Source organism: Mastacembelus armatus, chromosome 1, assembly GCF_900324485.2.
Source record: "Mastacembelus armatus chromosome 1, fMasArm1.2, whole genome shotgun sequence".
Classification (NCBI taxonomy): Eukaryota; Metazoa; Chordata; class Actinopteri; order Synbranchiformes; family Mastacembelidae; genus Mastacembelus; species Mastacembelus armatus.
The window spans coordinates 20,842,151-20,869,890 of NC_046633.1; the positions used below are offsets into that span (position 1 = coordinate 20,842,151).

General features: G+C 38.8%; 1 protein-coding gene across 3 annotated transcripts; it reads right to left on the reverse strand.

Annotated features, from left to right (window-relative positions):
- Nucleotides 1–393: 393 nt before the first annotated feature.
- On the reverse strand, nt 394–27,599 carry micu3a (mitochondrial calcium uptake family, member 3a). 3 transcript variants are annotated; one of them, XM_026302994.1, is made up of 15 exons: nt 27,280–27,599; nt 23,056–23,203; nt 22,050–22,081; nt 20,367–20,445; nt 16,735–16,782; nt 15,806–15,888; nt 14,645–14,716; nt 13,499–13,540; nt 11,411–11,506; nt 5,414–5,508; nt 5,126–5,297; nt 3,887–3,995; nt 3,604–3,761; nt 2,424–2,488; nt 394–1,797 (listed from the first exon to the last, which is right to left on the reverse strand). In XM_026302994.1, exons 1-15 carry the CDS (start codon nt 27,538–27,540, stop codon nt 1,791–1,793), a joined length of 1,467 nt encoding a protein of 488 aa, XP_026158779.1. In that variant the 5' UTR covers nt 27,541–27,599; the 3' UTR covers nt 394–1,790. The 3 variants fall into 3 exon arrangements, with proteins under 3 accessions (XP_026158779.1, XP_026158782.1, XP_026158780.1); XM_026302997.1 differs by lacking the exons at nt 11,411–11,506; nt 13,499–13,540 and having other exon boundaries at nt 3,845–3,995; XM_026302995.1 differs by lacking the exons at nt 394–1,797; nt 13,499–13,540 and having other exon boundaries at nt 2,420–2,488.
- Nucleotides 27,600–27,740: the final 141 nt, after the last annotated feature.

The following is a 27,740-nucleotide window of genomic DNA, read 5'->3' on the forward strand; positions in this document are numbered from 1 at the left end:
TAAACTAACACAAAGAAAACATATATTACGGTAAATAAATTAAAAGTTACGTGAAGTTACTGCAAATACTCCTCTAATAATATTTATTTAACGCTACTGTCCTGATATGTCAGCTGCTTGTTTGCATTTTCACTCAATAACAGCTAACGTTAGCATTAGCTCCGTATGACCAGAATCTCTGGTTGTGGCAGCAAATTTACTCTTTATAGCAACAGAAATACAAGCAACTTACCAGTGTAAATGTACACCATTGTACACAAATTCTATCACAGTATTTCCATCTCGCAGAAAAATTAAACATTTTAACAAAAACTCGGGTGAGCTAAGTTCATTCTTGTCAAAGTAGTTGCAGTTTCATTGCGCATGCTCAGTGAATACCACAGAATTCGCCTGTCTTGCTAAAATACTTTATTCATGCGTTGAAATTCATTCACCAGGTCACCTGAAGTGACAGTTATGTGTATTATTGCAAACATGATGAGAATAACTTACATGTGATAAATAACACAAGAACTCCCAATACCTTGCACTTTCTTCATTTCAGTATGTTCAAATTAATTTCCACATATCACACCAATGAATTCAAAATTCCATTAAATAATGTATAAGACATGATAATAGAGAATGTGCGTTTTAAATCACATATAGTACATACAATGTAATCACTGCATGGTTCCAGTTCTGCTGCCATTTATAGCAACACACTGAAGTTGATGATATGGTTTGCTATGTGACATTTTTCAGAGGAGAAAGGGAATGGATAGAAGGCACCTTTGTGGAAATCTGTTACACATGCAGCTGTCAAACACAACACAAGTCAAGGATTTAGTCGCCCGAAATGAAATTAGCCTACTGAAAAAAACCGTTGTCATTCATGTTCTAGGTTGTTATATCCATGTTAATAACATCCCATTTATTGCAGTAATTTTAGGTTAGTGTAGCAGCCCTAACTGTAGTGAAAGTGTTTATATAATTTCTTAGTGTAATTAAAGCAGTAACTACTGGCTAGATGAGATCAAACAAATTCTAAGTTAAAAAAACTGAAAGGATGAAAATGAGGTGAAGACATATTACATGTTATAACATATTAATAACATCAATTAATTCAGCAATTATAGAGTTCTGAAGTTTTATATATTATTTTATATTACTATTGTTTATTTTTAAGGATAATGCTATTATTATCATATAGTTTTAGGTATTTAAGGATTGTGCTCCTTGCTTAGTTATAGTTTTGTAGAGCAGCAGTTTAACAAATGATTCTTCCTTTTAATAAAACATTATTAAAGTTATTAAAGTTTTGATCACACGTTATTAAGTATACAAATACCATTCAGATGGTAGAATTTCAAAAATGCTCAGCCTGCTTAGTTACTATAATAGCTATTTCATATTCATATCATATTGTTACAAAATGTAAACCTTGCATTTTGGGCTGGTCAGAGTAAGTGAGCTAATTAAAACCTATTTCTACAGCTTATCTAAGTATATGTGGGTAGATTGGCATCAGATGAAGATGACTGAGAAAGCAGGAACAACAAAATAGTGATGGTGCACATTATGAGCAAACAGAGCATCAATCGGCCATGTGTGAAGTTATTTTCAGCTTCTCAAAAACACGTTGTAAATTCAGAGCTCAGTCCAATTTATTCTTCTTCCTTCATATTTTTTTATACTGTCTGCCGGTGGTATTCTCTAAGGCTTCTCCTGGTACCTCCTCCAGAGCTGGCGTACTTGTCTTCTGGCCTCAGAGCGAAGACAGCTGGAGAAGGAGGCATGATGCTGGCCCTTTACCTGGTGAACACAGCAAAAGAAAGCACAATCATGCTGGGAGTCACGAGTCATTTCTTCAGTTCAATAAAATAAAAATGTAAGATTTTATCTCATAGGGTTTCTGAATAAATTAGTGGGGAAGGTTTCAAGCTTTTTGTTTTTTCTTTTTTTTTGTTTTCTTAAATTGTGGAGTTTCCAAACCAAAGACATTTAGGAACTTACTGTTGCAACAAGGGAAACCTACTGATATGTGATATGTGACTATTTATATTTGCCATTATCACAAAGCCTAACTTGAGTTGGCCCATGCTGCAAATGTACAACAATGGGACCAGGTATTGAATCAAGACATTGTATGCTTAAAGGAAAGGTGTGTGACAGATTTTTCAAAATATTTGAAGTATGTTTAAAGTATTGCCCCTTGTATTTAAAACACTTGGAGGAGATGTTTTCTACACATTGTAGATTAGTGGCATTGTTGTGCTTTTCTAATATGATTTTTTAAAAAGGCCACATTTAATGGTGGTAATTTATTTATTGTGGCTGTTGTTAGATTAATGTAATCAAACTGTAGAATAGAATATAAATGAATAAACATTATGAACACAATCTAACGTTTTCTGTTGCTGTTTATCATTGGATGTACTTATCTGCTTGCCAGCTCCTTCTTCAGACAGGATCTAAAAGACGTGGCGCGCTCCACAGCTTTATAGCCCTGAGAGGTCAGTAGACATACATCATGACAGTGAAAAGAGTGACACAGGAAGGAGGAGGGAAATATGGGGAGTGGTAGGAGGCAGGGAAGATGCAGGAGCGGTAAATAAGAGAGGGGGGAGTGGATGGGAATGGAGAAAAAGGTGTAGGTTTTGTGGTGATGGCAGCATGAGTGTGGCAAAAGAGGAGATTGAGGATGCAGGCACAGAAAAAAGAGAAAGAGATGGAAAAAGAACTCATTTTTAATAAGCCAAAACTGTGAGGCCAAGGCAGCACAAGAAGAAGCCCTATAAAGTGTCCAGGTCTACTGTTTTGTGATGTTAGTGGTATTTGCAGAATATCAGATTTGGGAACTTCCATGATACTGTATGTTATGCAATATGCATTCGCCTCATGTCTGTATAAAACAAGACTTCAGCCAAAGGCATTGCACCAAAACACAACACTAGAGGGTAGTATCTCTCCATGGGAATGACAATGTGAACTCCCGCATTGTGATTTCCAGTTCATTTGAAGTCATCACTTAGGGTTTGTCACTTTTTAGGAGCCTCTTCCTAAAGGAACAGGCTCCTGTCATTCTTCATGGGTCGTACAGTGATTTTCAACCCCTGAAAAGCGCCACAGTTTTGTGCAATTAGGGATGATTTACATCCCTACCAATTCACTATACGTATGTTTTATTTAAAATCAGCCTTAAAGTTATTCAGTGTTTGTATTTTAAATGTATAGATTCTATTTAAGGCATTGTAGATGCAACTATACATGCTACCGATAACATGTTCAAAGGTTGTTTCCATTTTAGTCAGATTATACTTGGGTTCTTTGGCAGTGATGCGTGGTGCCCTGGTTGTTTTGAATTATTTATTATTTATACAATACTTAACTGGATCACCTGGGTTCAAATCAACAAAATTATTTTTACAAAAATATTGTGAGATAGCTGCATTATCGCTGTTGGTTGTTACTGTTCACATAATATCTTAATGTTAAAATGTATTAACCAATTATTAGACACTCTAGCACAGGTGGAAGCAAGACTGGATATTGCCTTTAAGGTTTAACAATCATTTATATGGCTTTTAAAAGTTTTACATGAGGAGCTCCAGTGTTCCTCACCCTGGCTCCTCTGTGCAGTCGGTCCTTCATGATGCCGATAAACTCCTTGTAGGAGAGCTGGTCATCATGGTCTACATCAAAGATCTTGAAGATGGTGTTCACGAGGTGTCGTGTCAGCTTCAGCCCAGTGGCTACATACACTGCTCTTGCAAACTCATCTGGCAGTACAGAAAATAAAATCTTTGTTACTTGCTGCACAATATGATAGAAGGAAATACGATCCTTCTGTGTAAGCAGAGACCCTCAGTGTTTGCTGCTCCGGGTCCCACCACGCACTTCCTACCTTGTCCAATGGAGCGAGAAGCAAAATTGTACATCTGCATGGCAATGGCAAAGTCCTCAAGGTTGTTGAGAAACTGGAAAAATGATCTGAACTCATCAAAAGTAATTCCCTGAAACACAGGAAAACACACATGAAGCAATAAAACATTAGACAGCGCAAAAAACCACTAAAGGGAGAAGTACTGATGGAAAGGTCATTCTCCAGATGAAAATGTTTCAGCACAGACTGCCCTCCAAAGGCATCTTGACAGACATGCATACAACAATCCCTGAGGCACATCAACTCAAAGGTCTGCAACTTTACCTAACCAAAATAAAACAGCACCTCACAGGCCTCTATGGAATAGATCTTTAAATGACTTTTCACCCATTAATGACATTTCTCATTAATGACAGGACTACGTGTGCATGATATGAAAAAATGTAACTTCTTGTAGTGCGTCTTAACCCAAATGTAGCTGCATACAGTGCTAAAGCCATTCAACACGTAGCCGGCTGTTCAGATGGCATGTGATTGTATGTTGTCGATGTGACACTAAAGAGGGTGATTTCCCTTATTCACCAATATATTGCTGTCAATAAAATGAATGGCATTGAGTTGCATGGGAGCAAACGTCAAGTTCAAATGACTGGGCAAAGCCATCACATGCTCTTTGCTGTAAATCAAGATCAAACCTGTTGAAATCCCATATATGGAGTAATAAAGAAGATAGTGACCTAGCTACAGTAAAGAGCAGGTTAGACTGACAGACTGTAACTGCAGGTTGTATATTGTACTAGGCATAGACCAACCTCCTGCTTCTTCCACAGCATGAAAAGGAAAGAAGGGAAGGACAGAAATATAGTTGGGTTGCATAATAATTACAAGTCACAGTGTGGATGCCAAGCTATCAAGACAGAGAGATAAATATTCACATGTAGCTTAAAGTGTGTGCAAGTGTACATGTGTGGTCGAGTGAAGCAGTGCAGCACTGAAATGTGGAGGGCCACAACAGCCTCAGGCAGAGACAGTGGTGGGAAATTACTCAGCAGGAAGAAGACTTTAAAGAGATGGATAAAGGACCTTTCTTACTCATTTATCCTAGACTGCTGTTATCTACAGAATAATCAATTATCCAAAGTCCTGTGTTTTTAAAAACACACATTTTGTAATTTTACAGTTCACTAACTGTCTGTGCTTATTATAAACTTGTCCAGTCATTCCTGTCCCTATAAAGTACTATATGAGTGTGTACTACACCTTCTCATCAGGTATACACTGGCGCACGTTGTCTAGATAGGCACTGATGTTATCCACGTTGGTGAAGCGTAGCAGGATTTTGGCAAAATCTTCTTCACTGATGGTGGTCATTCCTTTAGAATAGGTCAAAAACTCAATTTCCAACACCTCAGTCTGCAGATTATCCATAAACCTAAAGAATAGGGAGGAAAGGCAAGGGGAAGAGGAAGATTGTATCAAAAGAAGCATGGTATTGTCAGTTGGGTTCATAGCAACAAATTAACTCTGTCAACTGAATATTTTGAGTACCTGTAGAAGTCATCAAAGGTAAGCTCTGCCTTTCCTTTTTTCCCAAAGAAATGGACCAGTAGGGTGGTGTCAATCGTAATACTCTCATCTGCTCTCTATGAATCGTCAGAGAGGGAGGAATAAGAGACAGGTTTGATGATTGGCAAACTGAAAAACATTAAGCATTGTGGCTGTAGGAAAAGCAATGGGTGAGTCCATCAACAATCAAACACAGCAACTGTGGTGCCAGGCTAGCAGGCAGCAGGTTTCTGATGAACATGTGCAGGATGCGCAACAACAAACTGTCAGTCAAACAAATTAGCCCAGACAAACATTCAGCAGCCATAATGACTTCAGCATACCAGTCTTGGTAGTAATAATCTTCGAGGTTTAGGGAAATACACTGATCAACTATAACATTATGACCACCCACTTAACACTGTGTACACAGGAGCCAACACAGCACTCATGTCATTCTGCAGCTCACTTTCGTTTTAACAAAGATTCAAAGTAAACTGAGTCTTGTGAAAAAGATGAATGGGATTTAAAAGTTTAATCTGGAGTAGGTCAGGTGTTATGACTGATCGGAGTATAATACAAGGTACATTTTCTCCATGCAGCCTAGACTGGCGAGTCTTATCACTAAAGCAACATGAAACACAGAGAGACTGGTGAAGACACGAGGAGTGTTCAGGTAGCAGCACACGTAAAGATGAAAAACAGTCATGCCTACAGTATATTCACTGAATCAGGGTTGGAACCGTGTTGATGGGGGTCAGCAAGTATGTTGAAAGAAGCAGAAAGTTTATATTTTGAAAAGGGCAACGGAAGAGGTGAGAGAAAGACATAAGATGGAACAAAAATCTGTAGAAAAAAATCTAAGGATAGACAGACAAATGCAGACAGTAACACTGAGCTAGAAAACATACAGGAACAAATTAAAGCTGCTACATCTCATGCATGTCTCTTTAAATGCCACATAGATACACATTGAATTACATAGAAAACATTGAATTACAAAAAGCAGCACTGAGCAAAACCCACATAAGCCCAAATGCAGAGGATGTGAGCGGATTCCACCTTTTTCCGTTAATGGAATAACAATGACGATGTAACTTTGCAACCTTTTTGCAAGTTTTGCTGATTATGTTTTTAATATACTGTTTACAAATCTTTCTATCTTCTTTCCATGCTTTGCGAGTATGTGCTCACTCAATTACCCTGGTCATTTGAAACCCAGTGAACGGGCTTTGTCCTGCTTATACTATTTGCTCATGCCATTATCTGTAGTTTAACACTTTCCTAATCCCTTACAAAAACAGCGTGACATGGGTATGAGTCTTTGAGGAAAAGTGTGTATCCAAACGTTGACCATTTGCCTTTGTTTGTGTTCACTAACACATCAGTCTCAGAAAAAGGTGACCGTGCTTTCGAGCAGTTGCAGCCAGCATCGAGGCAAAAAGAGAGGGCTTCAAACGCATTTTTCTCTCTCCCTGCCATGCCCCACCCAGCCAACAACCCCTCCAATCCATGGCCATGCTAAGGAATACGCAGACATCAGATTGGGAGAAATCTCATGTCATGAAGGAGGAAGAGCATTTATGCCATTTCCATCATCATCATAATTATTATCATCACCACGATGCCATTCGTGGTTCTACCTCAAGGGTAAAATCCTAAAATCCAATGTGGGATAAGAAGAAAATGTCAAACAAGATGACACAAGTTTACAAATGAAAAAAACTTTTTTTTTTTTTTTTTTTTATGTGAATGTTCTTTTTTTTTTTTTTTTTTTGCTTGTTTGGTGTAATACTGTCATTTCTATTACAAATGAGCAAATATGGCTGAGTTGCAGGTATATTAATGGAGTGAAAAGTGAATTCATCTGGATAAGAGATAAGTAAAGAACTCTTCACAGTTTGGGAACCACTAAGATAGATAATTAATAAACTAAAACATTCACTGGCAAAGCTCCATCATGTCAGCATTTAAAACAGTTAGCCAAATCAGCGTATGGGTTTATGAGTAACAAGCTTTGGATACATATGCACAGTAATAATATTCTCCACAGTGAGATGTAGTAGATAAAGGCACTAAGTGAATTCTAACAAAATGCCCTCTAGTATATCTTGCTGTAATGGATGCAAATTTGTAACTCACAGGATAAGAATGTCTTCTGGGAAACAAAGATTAAACGTAAGGCCTGTTTTAGGACCACCAACATCAATGTAACTTCCAACTTTCTGTCTGTTTCTGATTTACTTTGGAGTCTGGTCTTTCAGACTTTGATTAGGGACAAAGGAAGATTTCCTTCATATAAACACAAACTGAAACAATTACAGACATTTCAGTGTCTTTTTGTTGCCTCACTTATTTAAAGGTCTGTTCATTAAGCCTCTGATTATGGACAAACAGGGCAAAAATATTTTTTTCTGTTTTATCTTATGACTGACTCAGAACGTATGTCTTTATGACACATGAGCTGCTCATACATCTAGACTGCTAGGAGATGTGCCTCTGCCTCTCTTTGGATTTCCCTATTTTTCTTTTCAGATTCTCTTACAATTAGTTTTGCTGTTTTGCTCTATAGAAGAAGAAAACAATGTTGTTTATCTTTGGCTAAATGCATAAAGCAATTAACAGATTCACAATGAAAGTGATCACTGTCCAATCACTCTTTCAGTAACTTACAAGTCAGTCCAGAAATGTTTATTTTTTGTCGTTAGTGTAATTCTAATTCATCAGGTGACTCTCTCTATAGGGTCAATCCACACTGCAAAAATGCAATGAGTGGAGCCTGGAGCTGGCAGATGGCTGATTTGAACTGAATTGGACAAGCTCACAAGAGAAGCTGTTGAGCTTTGGATGCTGTGCACCATAAGAAATCAATCATTAAATTGATAACCTAGTTTTACCTATAAAGCTCTTATTATGGCCATGTTAAAATACATTCTGGCCAGTTTAAAGTTAATCTTAAAGACTAATAATTCTGTGTGGGTTCGTTATTAAATTATTAGAAGCCCTATTTCACATTATACATAGTCATTTAATTCATCATTAATAAACAGTAAAAGTGCAGCTTTACCTGCTTATATAACTGTCTAACATCTGTTTGAAACTGGATATTTGTAAAAGAGAAGTGTCTTCCTCAATCATGATAAATTAAGTCTAACCAAAAAAAAAAAAAAAAAACCCCAAAAAAAGCCTTTTTTAGTGCAATTTCAAAGTTCATTTCCCATCTAGGTTCAGTAAAGTTTAATTAAAAAAATACTGGCCTCTCAAGAAGCTGTATCAATCTAAGCACTGGTAGACATAATGTCAAACTCATCAACTCAGCTTATCATTCCTGGAAATGTGGCAGCATTAGTGTGAGCTCATCATCCCGGTGAAGATGTAATAGTTATCACACCCACAAGGCACGAGCCAACACCTGGTGAAGGCATATGTCTGATCATCCATCTAGATGTGTGCATGTGTGCGATTGTGCGAGTTTCCAGACTTTGATCATGAAGCCAAAGGTAAAAACAGTAATTACTGATGTAAACACTAAACGGTCTTCCTCATCCTCCCTGTCTGTGAGTAATACCTCAGAGGAAGAGCTCATTGTCGGTCTTTAGTCAAGTCAGTCAGACTGTCAGTCTGTCACACCTTCCAGGGTTAAAAGAGCTAACCCTCATTTCCCTTCCCATGACCTGTTCTTCTTCTGCCTCTACATCCCTCCTATCTGTATATCCCACCTCCTCTCTCTCTTTTTCTCTTATCATGCCTTTCTCCTCTTATCCTGCCGCTGCTCAGATTACTCTGATATCCTTTCTCCTCATACCACCAGTCAGTACTGTCTTCACCTGCCAAACATAGAGGTGAATCGCTTTGTGCCCCTCCCCCCACCCCCCACTTTTTTTCGGTCAGTCCCTCCTTCTCCAGACAAAAGCATCGAGGTATAATGGTGACTAATCTGTTGAGTAAACACATCTCTCTCTAAATACAACCTGCTTCTATCTTTTCCTCTAAATGTGCTTCCCGAACCTCTTTGCTTCCCCACCCACTTTGTTCCTCAACATTTGTTTTCTCTCTGACCTATGTCTTCTTCTTTGAGCCTCTCTCACTTGTTTGTTGTCTGATTTTATCTCTTCTCTTTTTCTGTTCACCCTCAGGTTTTCTGCTTATCTGATTAGGTGTGTCAATACATTTTTTGCAGCTCCAATCTTTTCTTTTTTAAACTACATTTTTCTCCTTCAATTGTATTCTCATCTCAATATTTTGTTTAATTTACTGTATTTTATACATTTAAATCCCTCACACACTCTTTTTTTCCCCTCACCCCTGCCTCCCCTTTATGATTCGTTTATTCTGTCCGTCTGACATCCCAGCAGATGAAAGGCTACACGGTGTAAATACAAGGTCAGCCCCATCATGCTCCACTGTCATTACCTCCACCTCAGTTTCCGCTGCCACCACAGCAAACAGTCTGTTATTAGTCAGCTAGCCTTCTAGCACTATGTTAGCTGTTATTAACCATTACCAACCCCTTCACCTTGGGTAAGACACTTTTAGTTGAACAGGATCAAACTAATAAAAAATTAACATAACCAGGAGTTTTGTATGAAGCAACGCTGCCAATATTTGTTTGTCTGTCTGTTTATAAAAGTTTATGCATATATTCATGGACCAAAGGTTGAATGATACTGAAATTTAAGGAAATGCCTATTACTGGGTGGATTTTCATTGTTATTTCCACTGAATCAATTATAACTCAATTATGATAGGTGATCCCCTTACTTTACATTTAGCGCCCTCATCAGATGAAAATGTCCCTCCCATACTTGCTGTTCAGTGGTAATTGTTTCAAGCGTTAGCATTCTGCCACATTAAAACACGGTAAACAGAAATGCTGAACTGTCCAGAATTAATTCTCTGGTAAAAAAAAACATTTACGATGTCTAATATTAGAAGTAGAAGTTTAGAGTGTTGAAGCAACAGAATACTTTTCAAGTACTCATATTCAAAATTGGTTATAAACTCAACATGATTCAGTATAGGTGTGAGGGTGCTATAAAATTTGGGGGTTTTTTGTATGCGCTTTGCATTTTGCCCTCCTATCATTACATACTGGTGTTATTAAATATGTTGTGGTGTAAAGTAAGAATGATTTGACATCAAAGCTACAACACCAGGCACAAGACAGTACAGATAACAAGGCACAGATACACATACAAAAGCAGAATGAAGAGAACAAACAACAGAGGGCAGGTCTGAAACACAACAGGTTACCAACATATCAACATTATCTATCATCTAAATACAATTAATGGATCCATACTGTCACAAAAATGCAGTATACCTAAACAAAATGTAAATTTCTTACAAATATTCAGTAATCAACATGAAGAAATATGAATAAATAAATCAATTTGTTTTTTCAGGAATAAGTGATTAACACAATGAAATGGGTTTGGATGGAAAGAAAACTGATAATCTTGGAGGAAGCTCAGATCAGCTTACACAAATTTATGAAGCATGTAACATAAAAAAGTCATTTCCCCACAAATTTCAGTCAGTATTAAAAGAGATATGCTGGATGTCCAAATTGTATGTATTGTAAAGAATTCTTTTCAGAGCACGCCGGGAGAAAAGGAGACAAAGAACAGTTGGGTGGGTGATGGGTGGTCATAACAGTTTACCAAAAGGCCATACTGACAACCATTTTTGATCATTTCTATGTGATACCACTATTTGAAATATGAAAAAATAATCTGTTGGCCCATATGAAAACGGAAGTATGATTAAGGATGATTTTTCCAAAAGAGAATAGCGCTTTCCTATGTTTATATGTCAAGTAAAACGTCTAATTTAAAGGCAAACACTTCTGGTCTAATTCTGGCCAGTTTTGATGCAGCTTCATTACTGTGAGCCTACAGGGATAGTTGGATGATCTACATTAACCAGAGCAATATGAAGAGGAGAAAGAAGGATGGAGAATGGAGGGATGAAGGACAGAGGACAGTTGGGTCTGTGTACCTCCGCCAGGTCAGAAAAGAGGACTTGACTGGCGCTTCGCCTCAGAACGTCCCAGTAACTCCGCACCACAAACTCCTGACTGTCTTTTTTTAGCACCTGTAGGAGCGGTCAAGCAGGGGCCAGGATCAGTTCATAATTCAGTTCAACCATTTTAGCTATAATGGATGAAATTTATATTCTGTCAACAAACTGCAGCAACATCCATTTGCAATGTGTGATTCAACTGTAAATTTACCCCAGTCACTGTAGCAAGCAACACACATACAATAAACATGCTAGCATCTAAAAGAATAGTGGCGGAGGGGCAAGATACACACAAACTCCATGTTTCTCTTCAACTGCATTTATATCACACATAAGGCAAAGAAAATTAACTAGAAAAAATTGATGCGATGATATGCTGTAAAGCTACTATATGTAAATCACTGTAGCTACCATTTCATTACTTTGCATTTGTGCTGAGTCAGCAGCACAAGCCATATTTGAGTAGCATATATTAACTTACATCTTAGAGCAGGGTTTCCTCTTTAAATTAGGATATTAAACAACACATTGCTGCCCCTGCTGTGACAAAAACAGAGCAAAAAGACTGGCTACCCACAGAGCTGAGCTCCTGACCACCCACTGCAGCTTTCTCTTCAGGGAAAACATCGAAGCAACATTCTAACATGACTCTTCACCACTCTCAACTTCACAGTGACAATGCCGCTATCCATCATTGGACATGACATGAAATGTGTGTGTGTGTGTGTGTGTGTGTGTGTGAAAGAGACAGAGAGAAACAGTGAAAAAAAGAAGACAGGTTTATAGCCCAGACAGAGACTAGTGGCCAGGCACCTACATGTAGTAGTGTACTGTCCAGATATTTTTGTCCTCATCTCCATTAAAAAAACTCCTTAGCATGGAAAGACAAAAGGAGAGGATTACAAGTCTCACCCATACCAAGTTATTACTAGCCTGATATGTGACTAAACAGTGATCAACATAATCTGTAATATCATTTTCTTTAATAGAAATTTAGGAGAAAACTCTTGTAGATAATTAATAAGTCACTGCTTTCTTTATAATGGAAATGTGAATGTGTTCAGATAATAGAAAGAACAGTCCTTCTGTGGCCTAGACTTCCCTCAATAAAAATCTCCTGCTTGCTCTTTGTATCAACAAAACTCCCTGAGAAGAAGAACACACAGATAGAGCCAAACAAACAGTACTTGTTTTAAAATGGTTTTAAATGGACAGTCTCATTGTGTTTACAGCTTTAGAGTGTCTCAAGTCATTTTTAATCACATCACTCTCTTTTTGTAAGTCCATCTCTCCTGACCCTTTAAATCCATTTCTCCTCTTCTGCCATTCCTCTATTCATCTCAACCTCTACCATCATCCCTCAATTAATCACTGGTCAGCTGACCTGACAGATGGATGCCCTGTCTTGAATCTTTCTGTCACTCTCTCTTTCCATCTGTCCATCCTTTCACACAGCCTGTGAGTGCATTTTACTAACAGAGGATCAGGTGCACTAGGTCAGGGTTTAGGACACAAAATTGGGTGACAGACTCCTCTAAGTATCCCAGAATAATGAACATTTATACCTACAAAAACTAACCCCAGTCCCCAGAAAAAAAAAATCCAAACTAAATCAGGGTATATTTAAACAACCAACTGGTTGTGGTACATCATGAGATTAACTATTTGGACATTTGAGGTGCAATTAAACTTGACTTTTATGCCTATACCCATACCTCCCTTCATCCACTGATATAGAAAAGCAGTGGTATACGGTCTATGATGTGATTTAAGTACAGGCCTTAGACAATATGAGAAAGAGCTTGTTGGTTGATTGTTTGGAAGTGGCTTACATTTATAGATACTAAAGGATAAATCAATGCTGAATCACATATGACAGCTGCACAACAATCAATATCAATCAAGTGGGTAGTCATTTGTATTTTGCTTTTAAATGCACTGGCCCAGCAAAGTGTTCCTTCATCCACTGCTTTATTACTTCAATATTTTCATTAAATAGTCCACCTTTGCATCAATTTCTTTTACAGAATAGCAGAAAAAGAGGATATGACTTAGGATACATACGCTGTTCATTGGGGCAACCTGATATCCATACAGCTGCATACTCTAACACACAGAGAGGCATGAGGAAGAAAAAAAGGAGCACACATCATGCAGTCACAGAGGAGGAGGAGAGAAGGTAAAAGACATGTTAGTACATGCAAGGAAAGAGGCTGTAGATACACTCTGCAGAGGGATGTGTCATCATCAACACATCTATGCTTACATTTTGGAACAACACACTTTGGATTACAACACTGCACTTCCCAGAGATCTGAGAGGCTATCAACAGTCATGATAACTACTACATACTTTTTTTTTTAATTTCATGATTAACTGTACATGTTACATTTGTATTGCACTGAACCCAAAAAAAAAAAAAACCAGATGAGCCTAGAACAACAAATGTATAACCCTTATCACTGCACAAGGAGGTGTACTTATTATTTAACATTATAGCAGATGTTTAATCCCTTAACTTAAACAAGGAAGGAGACAGGGAAGAACTTTAACATCTCCTCATTATGTAGTATTTTGTTATCAGTACTGTTATCAACTGAAATGTGCAGTATAGTAAAACAAGGAGGCCAGTGTCAAGCACAAGTGTGATGAGAAAGAGACATTATTTGAGAGATTATCCAATATAACAAGTACAACAACAAGTAGGGATAACTGTCATTGTAAAAACAGGAGATACCACATTATGAGAAACAGTCTCTGTAAGGCAGCATGCACTCAAACTGTTGCATGGAGGATTCAGCTAATTCTAATATCTGCCTAAATGTAAATGACAACTTGGATGAGGATGTGTGATTTTCAAAACATCCACATGTGCAGTTTGACACAACACTCAACTTGTGCTTTTAGCAGCAGTAATGAGGTGATATGAGAAGTGTTGAGCCACATTACGCGCATGGATGTATTAAAATGCCAGTTAAAGAGTGAACTACTGTTACAGGAAGATTTAATCTTAAATCAGCCATAATCAAACCAAGACATTTTTGGATCTTAAGCAGCAGCATTACTAAAACTTAAACCCATATAGATCTACAATCCGTGGTTGTTTCACCATTGGCTGTGGTTGTTCTTTCACAAAAAGACTGAATTTGATCCCATACTACACTATCCATCCTCACACATAACCTTGTCCTGTGCTATCAGCTTTCTTACCAACTGTGCGGACTTCTCAGCATCTCCTTTCCTCCCTTTCTTCTCATTTTTCTTCCGGAAGATCTCCTGAAGCTGTAATGAGAGAAAGACTCATTGACAATTCAAAGCTATATCTAAAGCTTTGTTTGAAGCTTATATGTACAAACATTCACCAAGTTCACATTCAAGTCATTGGCTCTTTCATGGCTTGTCTATGATGTGATTTAAGTACAGGCCTAAGACAGCATGAACAAGAGATTGTTGGTTTTATGTTTTGCTTGTTAATGAACTGGCCCAGCAAAGTATCAACTGCAGCTTTTATACACATACTTTTATACACAAAAGCAAACAATGCCAGAGCAATTATAAGGAAATATCTCCAGGACCATTTTAAAAGCTTACAACAAGCTCAACAACTGTTACTGATGCTCTTCATTTGATGCTATGGGACTTTCCACCATTACCACATAGTCCCACTGATTCACCATCTCACTCCTATCAGCCTCCAGAGATTTTGATCACTTCATACCTTCAGCAGTGTTTTTGATCAAAAATCTGTCTGTCCCATCCCACAGGGAAAATAGGACAGATGTAGCTGTAGGTTTTGAATCTAAAGAAATTCCCCCCAGCTGTTTAAAGAGTCACATTTAGAAGATGTGGCTACAGAAATCAGCATTGGTAAACACTTTAAATCTGAAAACAGCTTCAGCTTAAGCCACTGGGAATAAAAGTCAGATAAGGATGTTGATTATATCTCTGTTTCCGCCTTATTCCTCTTATTTCCCATATATATGCATACCAGATGTTGAAATGTCATACATCAAAGCAGCAGATTATTAGTGTTTATAGGTCAGATTTGAACTAAAGTAGTAGTTTAAACATTTAAATGAAATTTAAATGTAGCCAATGCATGAGAAATGTATGGGTAAGGCCAATAATAACAGCACTTTTCTGTGTTCTATTCCTGTGCTAAACCTGAGATGACAATGGTGAGAAGTGGTGGTGGAAGCTCTTACCATACATCTATCTGAAAGCACTAATATTCACATCACACTGATTGTCAGCATAATTAGAATCTAAATTACACCTCTTGGTTGTAATGGTGATGATCCAAAAGGTGATGATATTATTAGCATGCAAATTCATTTAAGGGTGGATTTTCTCTCAGTATCGGTGACTCACCACCAAGAACTCCCTCTTGTCCACCATCTGGTTGCCGTCTGCATCAAACATATTGAAAGCAATCTTAAAGCCAGCATGGGGCTCTGGAGAACAGAGAGGAGAGCACATAAGGTGAGTGTGCGCATGTGTTAAAGGAAAGTTTATATCCAGAAATAGCATGGGAAGAAGTAGCATATAGAGTAGGCAGAGGGAGGTACAGTATATCAGCAGTTGGCTGATGGACTGTGAGCTCAATATTTTTATTTTTCTATACAACCCTTTACTTAGTCATCTGGTATTAATATTGCTCTGTACATAAACCTTTCAAGAATTGTACATAATTTTTTCAAAAATAAAAGTAAAGCTATGTGTTATATTTGTTCTCGTTCTTTCGATTTCAGTGCTGGATATAATATATTATGTATATTATATTCATTTAAATAAAAATACTTCACAGTACTTGAAGTTAACAGTATTAATGAAACCCCCCTGACGTTCTCTAAAAGGAAATGTTCCTCTGATTTTTTATTTTATTCACTTAAAAAAGAACACTAAGCACTGACAACAACATTATTTAGATTATTTAACTCCTGATTCTGTAACATGAAAAATACATTTACTTGATGAGTGTGCAATGGGTAGAGAAGGATCATTTGAATGACAAGCCTCACATCCCTGCCTACATTTAAGTTTGACAGGTCAAAGTAGGGCTGTTTTCTTTTTCTCTCTTTGCCTCTCTCAGTTGCCTTCTTGCCCTAAGGGGAAGGGGAAAACCACCACATTTGTGACATAATTGCAAGTTCTGGGTGGGCTTCAATATAATTCATATCATTCACCCTGGCTAACTTTGCTTTCCCAAAAAAGGAATAGTATACTGCTAAGGGAGAGTGAGACAAAGATGAGGTTAAGTTAAAGGATGGTGTGTAGTGTAAGAGAGTGAACGGACTCACTTGTCAAGATGCAGAGCAGGAACAGGTACTCTGTGTAGGAGATGATGCCTAGTAATGACACCAAGACAGAGAGAGTTAAAGAAAAGGTCAAATTGAACACACACAGTGTTTACAGATCTTGGAAGACTATGAGCCTCCTGACACACACTAACACACATAATCCATCTTTTCACCAAGATAGCATCTTAAAATATGTTTTCTTGAAGCTGAGCTGCCAACAGCCATTTGGCCACACACCGTTTCTTTTTCTACACCTCGGGTATCCAAAGTAAAGATCCAGGCTGGCAGGGGTATGCTCTTGTGTATGTGTCTGTGTTTGGATAAGCAAGTGAAAAATGGATAGGATGTGATCCTTTCTTGCCTCAGGCCCATTTAGGAATCTTTGTAGCTCCATTTCATCTCTCTCTCTCTCTTTCTCTCTCTCTCTCTCGCCCTATTTTTCGCTTTCTGTCTGATCATTCAGATAGTTCAGGGTGACTTGCTTGAGTGTTACGGGAGACTGCTTTCCCGTGTGTGTATGTCTATGTGTGTGTAGGTGAACATGACACCAACCAGAAGCAGTGTGAGCCTTGTGTTTTGCTGATGCTTGACTGCTTTGTGTAGAGGAGCTGGTTTGGAACTGAATTCTCTTTTCTCCGTGTGGTGATAGCTCAGCAAAGACCAGGAGATACACTCTGAAACTACTCAGGTTTCTAAAATACATTCTTCATGTTTACACTCATATACTCTCCATGAAATACTACTGAATAAAAAGGTGTGCTAGCTTTGATCTCATGAAGGAAACAATTATAAGCATGAACAAAACTTTGGTTTCCCTGAAAAACGTATGCAATATAACAAAATCTATCTATGCCTTCATATATTTCTTATTCTAAATATAAATTATTGTTTACTGTGCTAATCATTTTTATGACAAGTTATTTAACCTTCACTATTTTAATTATGAAGCTTCTTATCAAGGGAACACTGGTTTATGACCAGAAGTCACTGAAATAAACCTTAACTCTTCAGAGAGCTTAAAATGCTCACTTAAAATCCACTTTAATAGTTTGGACTTTAAATGTAATCCATATGATTCTTTGTAATAAGGGTTGCTGGTAAATATGATCCCACGCAGAATCAACAACAGTCTCCTGCAGCATTCAGCTGATTTTTTTTAGCCAGCCAACCTCAATGAACAACTCCCAGAAATTCCCCACAAAAAGCAGGCCTATCTTGCAAGTTTAAATATACCTACCCAACATGAAATGCCACAGACACAAAGCTAGTGAAGAGAGTAAAGGATCTGCCATGTAACACTGCTTTAATAAAGCAATGGCAGGCAACTGAACAAATCTTAGCCTATAATGCCAGAACAGGAAAATTTGGGGTTTGTCAAAACTTATGCAGGTCTATTAGAGAAACTATAACACTTTATCATAACCACACTCAACATTAAATGTCATTACAACAATCATATATCCTGCACTTTATGAGGGTTAGCACTTGCAGCATAGTGGCATCAAAAACACAGTAGGACACAAATACTAAAAACCTATTTGGAATGACCAAAACATGAATTTTTAGTTATAAATACTGCTTCTACCAGGTGTCAAAGATAAAATGTAAACTCCTTATACTGTGTAAGGCCTGTTCACACAATAACAGATATGTCTGGCAGCTGACAACAAGGATTTACATTTGTTGTGAAACGTAAATGTTTGTAATACAAATGTCCACCATAATATGATGTACTAATAATAACCTAACCCTAAACTCATCACTGTGCCAGGTTACTGTGCAACACACTGCCAACCAATACTGACAGATTGTTCAGACCACCACACACACACACACAACACTACACATTCCTTTGTCTGACGCACAGCTCTGTCATTCTCTGAAATCCATTTAACTGTCCTCACACATCACAGCATGAAGAAGACATCATGTCCTGACATCACCACACACACACACACACACACACACACACGCACACACACACACACACGCACGGCTTATTTACACAAGTTATATGAAAGACCATACTGTAATAAGTTTGCATGGAATAGATGTTAAAATAAACAAATGAGTAGTTTGGACGTAATAAAAATGAATTGGTATACAAAAAGAGGTGTTGCTAAATGATGATGGTGTGTGTGCTTTTGGCAATGTGCCATATACAGTTTAATTAGAAATGCAGTGTAATAACTACAATGTCTTCCTCTTACCATGAAGACTGTGGTTTGCAGACTTTATCTCCTTCCCCTCTTTCTGTTTGCACTTTTTCTTTTCATCCTCTATTGTGTCTATTTTCTGTGTAGGCCTAAATATTAATTTCTTTACACTTTATCTTCTCCCACTCTTCTTCTAACATCTCTCCTTTTCAATCCCTCACTCTTTTGTTTGCAATGTTTCCAATTATATTGTCTCTACTGCCTTTTCTCCTCCTCTCCATCCCATTTTTCATTTCCTCTCAGTTTTTAGTTTGCATGATGAAGGCAATGTTCTTGTAATGTATTTCCTGGTGTGTAAAACAACACACACAAACAAAATGTTAAACCTTATGACTAAGAAAAAAGAGAAAGCATCACACAGAGTATGTTATATTTAGCATCTCCCAGTGAGTGTGTGTACGTATCTCTCCATGATGGACAAATTTTCAATCAGTGCCATTATTGTGAGGACATTTCAGCTAGTTTTTATATCTTCAAAGGGGTGTTTGAGGATTAGGACTTGGTTTTAGTGTTTAGGTTGGAATTAGCTTTAGGTCAGGGATAGGGTAAGCATTTGGGTTAGGCATTTAATTATAATGGTTCAGGCTAAGGTAAGAAGCTAGGGATTCGCTATGAGTCACTTCACAACTATATAAATGCCTGCGGTGTGTGTGTTTTTGTGTTTACAATTACTGCTATGGGAACTCACTCTCAGACTGCGTGAATCCTGTGTTACACACTCCTGTAGCAAATGCTTAAGTTAGGGGAGATTCTCTCCTCCTTCTCTTTTTTGCATTGAGTAATTTGTTCTTTTCATATATGCAGTGTGAGTGGGGAGAATGGGAGAGGAGTGGACAGGAGAAGGGGGAAGGTTTATTTTTAGCTGTTTCAGCAGGTTGTTTGGCTGTGAGGAGGAACAGTATGGCTCAAACCCCGGATTAAAGACACCTGCAGTGACTAACACACACACACACAAATACACACCCAAGCTCAAGCACACGTTACACATCAGCAGGGAAGCCCTGGTACACATACATGAACATCATACTGAAAAACTGCAAAAATGTTGTAAAATGTCTTAAACTTTTAAAAATTTAAACTGTGCATTATAAGTGATCTATCCTCTATCTATTTTAGAGGGTACAGTATTTATAAAACAAATTAAACTGTACTGTCTCAATAGTTAAAAAGCTGCTAATCCTAATCCACTCACATTCACTGACCTTGTTATTATCTGACTTCTACTGATAACAATTAAAACAGTGTTTGAGTCTAAGTGTGTGTGTTATTTGTACTAGCAACTGCACAGGTGCACAAGGTGCCTTTGCTCCTGTGTTTCGTGTGTGTGTGTGTGTGTGTGTGTGTGTGTGTGTGTGTGCGTGTGTGTGTGTGTGCGTGCGTGTGTGTGTGTTTGTGTCTGAGTGTGCTCCTATAGACCTCGTTCTCTCAGGTTGCGGAACAGTTTGGACGATCCTCTCCATACTGGGGGAGTATCTGACAGGATCTTCTCCAGTTCCTGATGCATGCACAAAAACACATTATTCACCAAATACACCATAAAACACAAACATGCATCACCTTCAAACTTCATCTATTATAAAGACAAAGAGAATTTAGCATACCATAGACAAGAGCAAATGACTCACTACAAACTCTCCATCTTTACAGACAATTTACTGTAGCATTGCATATTTTAAAGCAAAAATGAAAGAAAAAAAATGCCCAGATTACACCATAATATTAGTCAATCTCTATGTATTACCAGACACTGTAAAACTGCATTGGAAAAAAGGTACCCTTTTGACTACTGGTGGCAATATGGAGCAATGTTTGATTTGTCAGTTCCGGTTTTTCTTGTTTTTTGTGTTCTACTAGCACAAGCATCCAGGTGAGATTTTTTCATAAGAGCTAGTTACTCTGGAAACATAATTGTATTCAGTACATTGTTTATTTTGTTGTCATAGTATACCATATATTATTTAGATTTGTTTATAAGTTTTCAATAGTGTATTATGGGTGGATTATATGAGGTTATATTTATGTTTTTATTCTGTGCTAGAATACAAATGGAGATCATTTTGTAATTTATGACAAGTGATAGTGCTGTAAGAAAGTTTGTAATGTGCATGGGTAACAGTGTTTACGAGCAGTGTGGTAAAGGTCAGATGCAGAGAAGTCTTTTGATCGCATATTACTGGAATATAATCATTGAAATCCTGTAATGTTAATATAGAAGCAAGATGTTTTGCAGACTAAATGGCTTAGGAACTTGTAGCATCTACACACACCCTGATAGTGTCTACAGGCCAAGAGGCAACATCTGGGTAGAGAAATGTTCATCCAAGTGAATGGATGTCATTTTGGAGTTGAGCAGCCAATTGTCATAATTGATTCATGGTAAATAAGGGTGTTTTATGAAATACGTGAAAGCTGGCTTTGAAATGTTTTCTGAAGGGAATTCATTCAACACATTTCTTATAGCTCAAGCACTTACACAATTTTAATTTGCAAGAAAACTCCAGAGGGTACCTTAAACACTGGATTAAGACCAATATCTGGTTAGCAGGATAGTACTCACTCCTTATTACTGATAAACAAATATGATGAAGCTGAAGCAAAGCACATGATTTGTGCTGAAGTAATGGATCACAGATTTCACATTAATATACACATTTTTTTTTTTAAATGGAATTAGTTGTAAGTAATTTTATTTTATTGTAAACTGAAATTATACAATGAGTAAAGGGATGTGGATTTCTGTGGCCACTTCCTAAAACAAATCTTGACTGCTTTGCATGGTCTAATGCCATGGCAACAGGAGCCCAAACAAATGGCACACAAATGACTGATATTCACTGCCAATGCAGTTGTCTTTCTTTGACTGTCTTTGTGCCATTAGCTGCCATTTCTTTTTTTAAATTTATTTATATCTAGTAGGTTTCAGTTCTAGTGCTAAATGTAAGAATTTGCATTGACATACATGAAGAAACTGTTCAAGAATCCTAGAAAAATGAGACTTTAAACTACATTGCATACAAAGCCTGCATCAGATCTAACATTTCACAGATGCCTGCAACACTGAGGGACAGAATAAAGAAGCATTTAGAGTGAATCTCCCACCTGTTTGGTCAGGGACCTCCAGGGCCTCTTGTCTGCCAGGGAACGAGACAAAAGATGAGAGAAGAAGGGAAAGAGGAGAAGAGAGTTTGGGTGGGCTCAGTCAGATAGCATCTGTATGATCTAGAAATGGGTCTTAATGTGCTGGGTACAGTCACAACACACACACCAACACACAGAGACACACTCGCTGTATATATATGCTGTCATCATCACAGGCCCATTTGGAACGTCTAAAGTGCACTGTGCTTGTCTTTGTAGTATGTGGAATGTCCCCGTAAAATCACATACTACTTTTGTTCTGTTTTATATAACAAAGTTCATCTAATTCAACTTCAAAGGGGGCATTAGAGGACGTCGGCTGCTGAGAGGGTATATGTGCCTGTATCGTATGTCATTGAGCTAGGCTAGATATAAACACACGCATGCAGGTGCACAGTTTGCACGCAATACAGCCACATGCCTGCTGCAGTAGAGTTTTTGCATGTGTGTATGCGATGCTCTCAACTTGTGTGAACATTTTTAAACCAGTTGTCATACAGAAAAATTGAAGTAGATTGCCCAGTTTACATATTTACTTGTTAAGAGAAAGGGTGTGAGCAAATGGAATTCAGTCACGCTGAAGAGTTTGTGTGCATGTGGGTGTGTGTCTGTGTGAGCCTGACTACCATTAACCGCAGACTAAACAATAGCTGTAAAGCCATCTGCTTTGAGGCAGCCTGTCCAGGACTAATCTGTTACTACTGGCAGCAGGCTGACAGAAACAGCAAAGACATATTTAACTCCACAATTTCAAAACACTGGTTTCAGACAAGAAAAATTCTCTTTTAGATGCAGCACTGACATCTATATTGGGAAATGTAAAAAGTCCTGTCAGAGCTGAAAATCACCCAACTAAAAATACATCATGTTTAGTTGATGTTATCAAAGACATGATGACACATAAAGTCTCCATTTACAAATATGGAAATGTAGTATAAAAGACAGTTTGTGAGTATGTGATACATACTTCTTGGCTCACTCATGGTGACTGATTCGATGAAGTTTTGTGGAGTCATGTACAGCTGTCCTTCATACTCCACAGAGCTGAACATGCGGAAGCGATGCTCATGGGACGACATGTACACGTCTCCCTCCTCAAAGTCAAATGGCTGTGCCTGCAGACATAAAATAAAAAACAAAAATCACTGTTATTGACTTTGCGGCCTACTGTATTTGGTTAGCTACATTTATAATAGATATAATAGAAACAGAACATTACAAAATATAAATGTAAATCAGTAGAGCTGTGAGCAACAGTGAAAGCAATAATATTTTCTACGTTGTTGCTATATTTTTACATTGCTGACAATGAGACCATCACATTAAATTAATCTACGTACATAGTATAGAATACAACTTATGTTTCACAAACATTTCATTGTATTATTTCTGACTTACACAATAGAAAACTTACAACCCACACGCAAAGATCACAGTTTTATTCTAACATGTTCCCATCTGTGGCAGCCTTCTCTGAGGAGACAACTCTGTGTTTCTCATGTAAACAGCAGAATCTAAACTGTAAGAATCTAATGTATGCACCTCTTCAATGCTTTTGACCCTCCATAATGAGGAGATACATCCATTCTTGGCATCAACTCTCTTTATTTGGCTTCCTGGGATTATAAATAGTTTAGATTCAGCGCATATGTTGCAGTGCAATAACAAGGGAACAGGGACACATGTGAACATACACATACAAATACTTTCTACTTGATTAGCATCTGTTTGTGTGTGTGCGTGTGTGTGTGTGTGTGAGAGAGAGAGAGAGAGAGAGAGAGAGAGAATCCAGGGTATCAACTTGATTAGCTAAAGTGTAGAAGAGCTGCTATGCCAACAGATTGTGCAGCATGAAGCTGTGTAATTAGTGAGGGGTTTCCAAATATAAACCTATTTATCCACAGGGCCAAGCATGCTGAGGTTCCTGCTCAGCTAACATGCTAATGAGCACACAAATTCATTCATAAAGCTTTGATGCTGCTTTCACCAGGGGAGCTTTTGAAGGCCTGAATAGAAGATGAGTGCTCTGCTTCATAGGAATGCACAGTAATCAAGTGTAAGAGCAGAGACACATTAAAAGCGTCTATGCTCTTACACTGTCACCAATGAGTTATTGTTACTATGTTCTGCAAAGGCTATATACATGCTATGCCGCACAACCTGATATAAAGTAATGTTAGCTACATAAAAACAATAAATAAATAGCATTTTTGCAGTTATAGTGCAGTACACTGTGTTCCTGTGTAGTCGCAATGTCATGTAGCCACACCCAAACCTATTCCTGTTGCCTTGTCTTGCTATGCTGACTGGACAGCAGATGTTCCAGGTGTTTTCCCCTCTGGGAACCAAGTGTTCCCTATTCACAGCTGCAGCTCTTTAGCCCATCTCCTTTGTTATATCAAGGACAAACTGTGCTATCACTAAACCTCCTGTGCTCCTTCCTAATATCAACTTTAGCTCTTTCAGTTCCATTAAATTACAGGACAATGTAACTACCTAAGACCCCAGTAGATATCAACTAGCTCTTAAATCTATTCAATTCAATTCAATTCAATTTTATTTGTATAGCGCCAAATCACAACACAAATCATCTCAAGGCACTTTACAAAAACTAAAACTAAAAACCCAACAAATCCCTTATGAGCAGCACTTGGCAACAGTGGAGAGGAAAAACTCCCTTTAACGGAAGAAAAAACCTCCAGCAAAACCGGGCTCAGTTTGGGCGGCCATCTGCCTCGACCGGTTGGGGTGAGTGGATAGAGCAGAGAGAAAAGAACAGCAACAATAAACAACAAATAGACACTGCAAGTTGGTGGGGCCAGTAACTGCACATCAGTGATATACAGCTCCAGGACCAGGGACACCTGCACAGACTAGGGGAGAGAGAGAAATCTGAGACCCTGAGATTGCTAACACTGTTCTGGCACCTGGTACAGCACCATGGATGGTCTAGCTGGCTTGTAAAAGGGGAACCCACCAATTTCACACTAAGCCTGTTTACAGGTGTGGGTGTCCTTTAGGCCTGTACCTCAGTGGTTCTTAAAAGCACGTCTTCTAAATCCAGGTCTGATGACCCATTTTAGTTTTATGCTATTACAGTTTTCTTGATACCTTTTAGAGTGGCTCTCCTGTTGGAACCTACAGGGGTTGGACAATGAAACTGAAACACTGGCCAATTTAGTGTTGGAGGTTTCATGGCTAGATCTGACCAGCCTGGTGGCCAGTCTTCATTGATTGCACATTCCACCAGTAAGAGCAGAGTGGGAAGGTTTAATTAGCAGAGTAATAGCACAGTTTTGCTTAAAATATTGCAATGCACACAGCATTATGGGTGACATATCAGAGTTCAAAAGAGGACAAATTGTTGGTGCACATCTGTGACCAAGACAGCAAGTCTCTGTGATGTATCAAGAGCCACGGTATCCAGGGTAATGTCAGCATACCACCAAGAAGGATGAACCACATCCAACAGGAGTAACTGTGGACGCAAGAGGAAGCCGTCTGAAAGGGATGTCCGGGTGCTAACCCGGATTGTATCCAAAAAACATAAAACCACAGCTGCCCAACTCACTGCAGAATTAAATGTGCACCTCAACTCTCCTGTTTCCACCTCCAAACTGTTCGTTGGGAGCTCCACAGGGTCAATACCCATGGCCGGGCTGCTATAGCCAAACCTTTGGTCACCTGTGCTCTAAAACCAGGCGTTTCAGTTTCGTTGTCCAACCCCTGTATGTTTCTCTGCAGTTTTGTTTTCTTTCCCTGCAGGTGAATTATACCAATGTTTTTTCAACCTAATTCTTCAGAACCTTTATATTCCACCTTTACAGACTCACAGATCGCTGTTTTTTTTTTTTTCTTTGGCCGCCAGAGTTCTTATTTTCAGGTTGGGCTGTTATCTAACAAACTTATGTAATGCTCCTGCCTCTAAACTGGCTTCGCCTGCTTCATCCAGGAGTCCCAGACAGCAACTATTCTACTTCCTGCATCATATTAGCAGCCACTTTTACTTTCCAAGGAGTAACTGATGTCAGTTCACTTTAGTAGGCCTATAGAAAACAACAGCTTTTTCCAGTCAGATGAAGATTTAATCTCACTTCAGTTTCATCCTACAGAAATATATACTGTATAGGCATGTGATCAAAGTAATAGGCAGAATTGGAACTGGGACTGAACTAACACAATTATCTCACTGATAAATATCCTGATTATTTTTATACTAATATATATTAATTTTGTATTTAAAAAAAGTTAAATGTACCCTATATAGGTTTCGGCAGCTCAAGGTGACATCTCCAAACTTGTTTCACCTGACCAGCAACCCAAGGTTAAGACATTGACTTTACTGTTTGAGATCATGCATTCTGTTCTGCATTTTTTCTTGAAAGTGGATTTAAACCATCTCACAATACCATCAGGAAGGCGTCTCATCAAAATCAATGCTAATCAACTAATCAAGTAACCACCTGTATATCCATCCACCCATCCATCCATCCATCCATCCATCCATCCATCTTTACCTGCTTATTCATATTTAGGGTCAGGGGGATCTGGTGGAGCTGACAGTACTGTATATTACTATGAAATGGACCATTTTGTATAACGTTTGCTTTTACTTTTAGTATCTTTTGTGACGCGTATGCTCAATGTGCGCATGCGTGGGTTGAGCAGAAGCCTGTGGCAGTTTCTCTCCACCTGTGAATTTTGCATCTTGAGTATTTCTACACTGAAGTGATGCTTCCGGCTCTGGCACTGGCTGTCGGTGAGCAGTCCCTGCACCAACTGCACACAGCTGCCTGGGTGACATCCTGGTGTCATTTCAGCACCAGCTCAAGCGGAGAGCGCCTCTCCACCATCTGCGTGTGCACGTCGTCCTGCAGCCAGACAGTGAGCGAAATGTTTCCACTGGGCGTGCTGGGAATAAGTGACACAGACTATCCGCCCCAGAAGAAAATGTAGGCTATAGACAGCAATGGGTAGAGAACAGAAGTAGGGCTGTCTAACCAGTCCTATTGGTCTAATGTTAGTAGCAAGGGCGGTGAAAATGCTCTTTTTCGCTCCACAGTCCCTACAACGAGGCCCCCCAAGTCAACAATGAGGGCATTTACCTGCAACGACCGACCGAGTCGCTACGTGTCACTACAGCCCTGCAGCTTTCACGCTGTCATTACCAGACGCCAGTTTCGCCTCGTACCTTCTCCTTGGCTTCAACAGCGGGGATGGACGGCAGCAGATCGTTGATGCTGCGTCTCTCCATCCTCTTCCTGCCTCTGCCGCCGCTCCTGTCGCTGTAGAAGTAAAGGGCCACGGCGCCTCCCGTCGCCAGACACATCCCGGCTGTCAGACGCCTCCGATCTGCTCCTCCGCTGGTCGTCCGACCGAGGATCTCGTTTCTCGCAGCCGACCAGTGGTTCAGCTTCCTGGCCAGCTCTGCAAGTCTGCGGAAAGCGGCCATTGCTGCTGCTGCTGCTGTCGCCGGGCTGCTGTAGTTACAAGTTTACAGACAGCACAAAACTATCGCGTTTCCCCGTTTTTATCGCGAGATGTGCGGCCGCTCTGCTGATGCTGAGGCTGAGAGCTGGGAGTCCTAGAGGCAGGATTTTAATCTAAAGCGCAGTCAATTATAAATAATACTGCGGTCCAATATAAACACTG

Bases quoted from the DNA above. Each gene is read 5' to 3' on its own strand.
- micu3a (XM_026302994.1), bottom strand. From the start codon at position 27,540: ATGGCCGCTTTCCGCAGACTTGCAGAGCTGGCCAGGAAGCTGAACCAC. The intron at 15,889-16,734 runs GTGAGTCCGTTC...TCTGTTCTCCAG, and splicing joins CCTGCTCTGCATCTTGACAA to AGCCCCATGCTGGCTTTAAG. The intron at 3,762-3,886 runs GTAGGAAGTGCG...CTGTACTGCCAG, and splicing joins TTCTCGCTCCATTGGACAAG to ATGAGTTTGCAAGAGCAGTG.